Below are 2089 nucleotides of genomic sequence, written 5' to 3' on the forward strand. Positions count from 1 at the left end.
TAGAGAAATCTCTGGAGTATGCTTCTCAAAAAGATATTTAGACAGAGAGCGAGGGAGAGAGCTAATTAGTACCGAAATAGTACTCTTTTGTGAAATCTGTCTAGGAATATCATTTGCCTTTGACTTCTCAATCAATTGCTTAGGTATACAGTTATTAGTAAAATTAGTTACATTTTTAAATTTTCACTTGAAATCAAGGAGGAACCTTTCCTTAAATCCTTCCACATACGAGGCCCTTGCTGATCCACCTTCATGTGAGTACCGCTACGAAAGTGTGTCTGGAGATGTATTTATTGCAGTAGCTGGATGGTTTCTTCCACGGAAACAGGATCATGTCATTGCCATCGTCAAGTCCACCCAGTCCACGTACAATTCCATTGATTGGCACAGAGTCCGCGGAGTACCGTGAGAATATGGCCGATTTGAACCGTGCCCTGCTGGAGTTCGTGAAAGAGAGCCTGGACAAGAGTCCCCACTGCGAGCTGACACCGGTATTCCGTAAATATGACGAGCACCTAATAGCTGTGATTGCAGCTGCAGCTGGCGCCGGGGGAGATGCCAAGCGCTTCCCACTCACCCCGGGATCCACTCGCTTCTCCTTTGAAAGCACAGAAGACCAGGATAAAGTGGTCCACGACCAGCCACCGAAGTCTGCCGACGAGGAGGCTGTATACTCGAAACGCTGCCAGGTGTTTGTCATGAAGGACGCAGAGTACGCCGATCGGGGCGTGGGCATCTTGCACTTGAAGCCAGTGAAGGACTACGCGAAGGCGCAGCTAATTGTTCGGGCCGAAAGCAATATTGGCCAGGTTCTGATCAATCTTATAGTCGGCCAGGGCCACAGCCTGCCCTGCCAGCGTATGAGCTCAAAAACTCTAATGATCACGGGCCTGCCCATGCCGGAGGACAGCAACGTGGTTCCGATTCTACTGCTCGTTAATTCCGCCGAGGAGGCCGATGAGTTAATGGTGAAAATCGAGGATTACACCAAGTGAATTACCGAATTCTCATTAAATCGTGCATTTTATTTCATAATGGATTGTTTAAATCATTTACAAAAGCCATAAGAATGGACTCCCTCCATTTTCCAATCTGCTTCTCAGAAATCGACCTATTTGTATCTATATAAAATGATGTTCTGGGCACCTTCTAGCGTATCCGTTGAGCTTCAGAATCAATCTCCCAGAGGCGGGGAAAAATGTTGTAGTTGTACCTCCTAATGATACCCGGATACGATACCCAGCAGCTGTTGGAGATGTCTTCATTTGAGTGCCAAGAATAGAACCTCTCCTCAGCACTCCACTCCGCTTGCAGCCCAGGAAAGTGACTCATCCGGAGGAGAGGAAACTTTGCCACCGAAGATGTCTTCATCGGGGCGCGAGGTAAGGAAGAATGCCGGGCTTAAAATAATTAAATTGTCAGTGGCAACCAAACGGGGGCAAGAGGATGGAAACGGATGGCTCTGTGTGCGTGTGTGTGTGGGTGGAAGGGGCAGGACAGCGCAGCACTCATTAGATGTCTATGGGCGAACCCTTTGCCCCATCACCGCCCAACCGCCCAACCGCCCACCCGCCGACATACACGGGTTTTTCGGGGGCGCCATCAAAATAAATGCCTGTCATTAAACAAATTGTCGCAATAAATCTGCGCATTTCAAAGTCAGTGGAAAGTAAAAGGAGCCACAGAAACAAAGAAGCCAAAAAAAAAACAAGACAAAAACCAAAAAACAACAAGGAGAAAAGAAAAATTGTGGGGGGTAGAAACACATTTCCTTTTAGTCCTAGATGTGGTGGGAGTGGATGGGGGAAGGGGAGTCGGAGCCTGCCGTGGGAATGGTGTGGGTTGTGTGATCATTAGCGCTGTTCAAAGTCAGCCTTCTTATCCATCCTCCCACCAACCACTTCTTCTCCTTGACTTATAATCCACAGAGGAAAAGGAAAGAGACAGGGACAGAGAGAAAGAGAGACATTAGATATATATATGGAATAAATAAATTGGGAAAGATGGAAAAACCTTTTCGTTTCTGCGGTCTTTTTCTAATCACAATAAATAAACAAAAGTCAATCAGACAGCAAAAGCAATTAGAAAA

At 46.7% G+C, this 2089-nt stretch overlaps 1 protein-coding gene across 1 annotated transcript; it reads left to right on the forward strand.

Moving 5' to 3' along the window:
• The first annotated feature begins 413 nt into the window (after positions 1–413).
• On the forward strand, positions 414–995 carry LOC6597470 (nuclear pore complex protein Nup50). Its single transcript, XM_002022600.2, has one exon. The coding sequence runs from the start codon at positions 414–416 to the stop codon at positions 993–995; it is 582 nt and encodes a 193-aa protein (XP_002022636.2).
• Positions 996–2089: the final 1094 nt, after the last annotated feature.

Source organism: Drosophila persimilis, unplaced genomic scaffold (genome assembly GCF_003286085.1).
Source record: "Drosophila persimilis strain 14011-0111.01,24,50 unplaced genomic scaffold, DperRS2 tig00000841-arrow-arrow-pilon, whole genome shotgun sequence".
NCBI classification, from domain to species: Eukaryota; Metazoa; Arthropoda; class Insecta; order Diptera; family Drosophilidae; genus Drosophila; species Drosophila persimilis.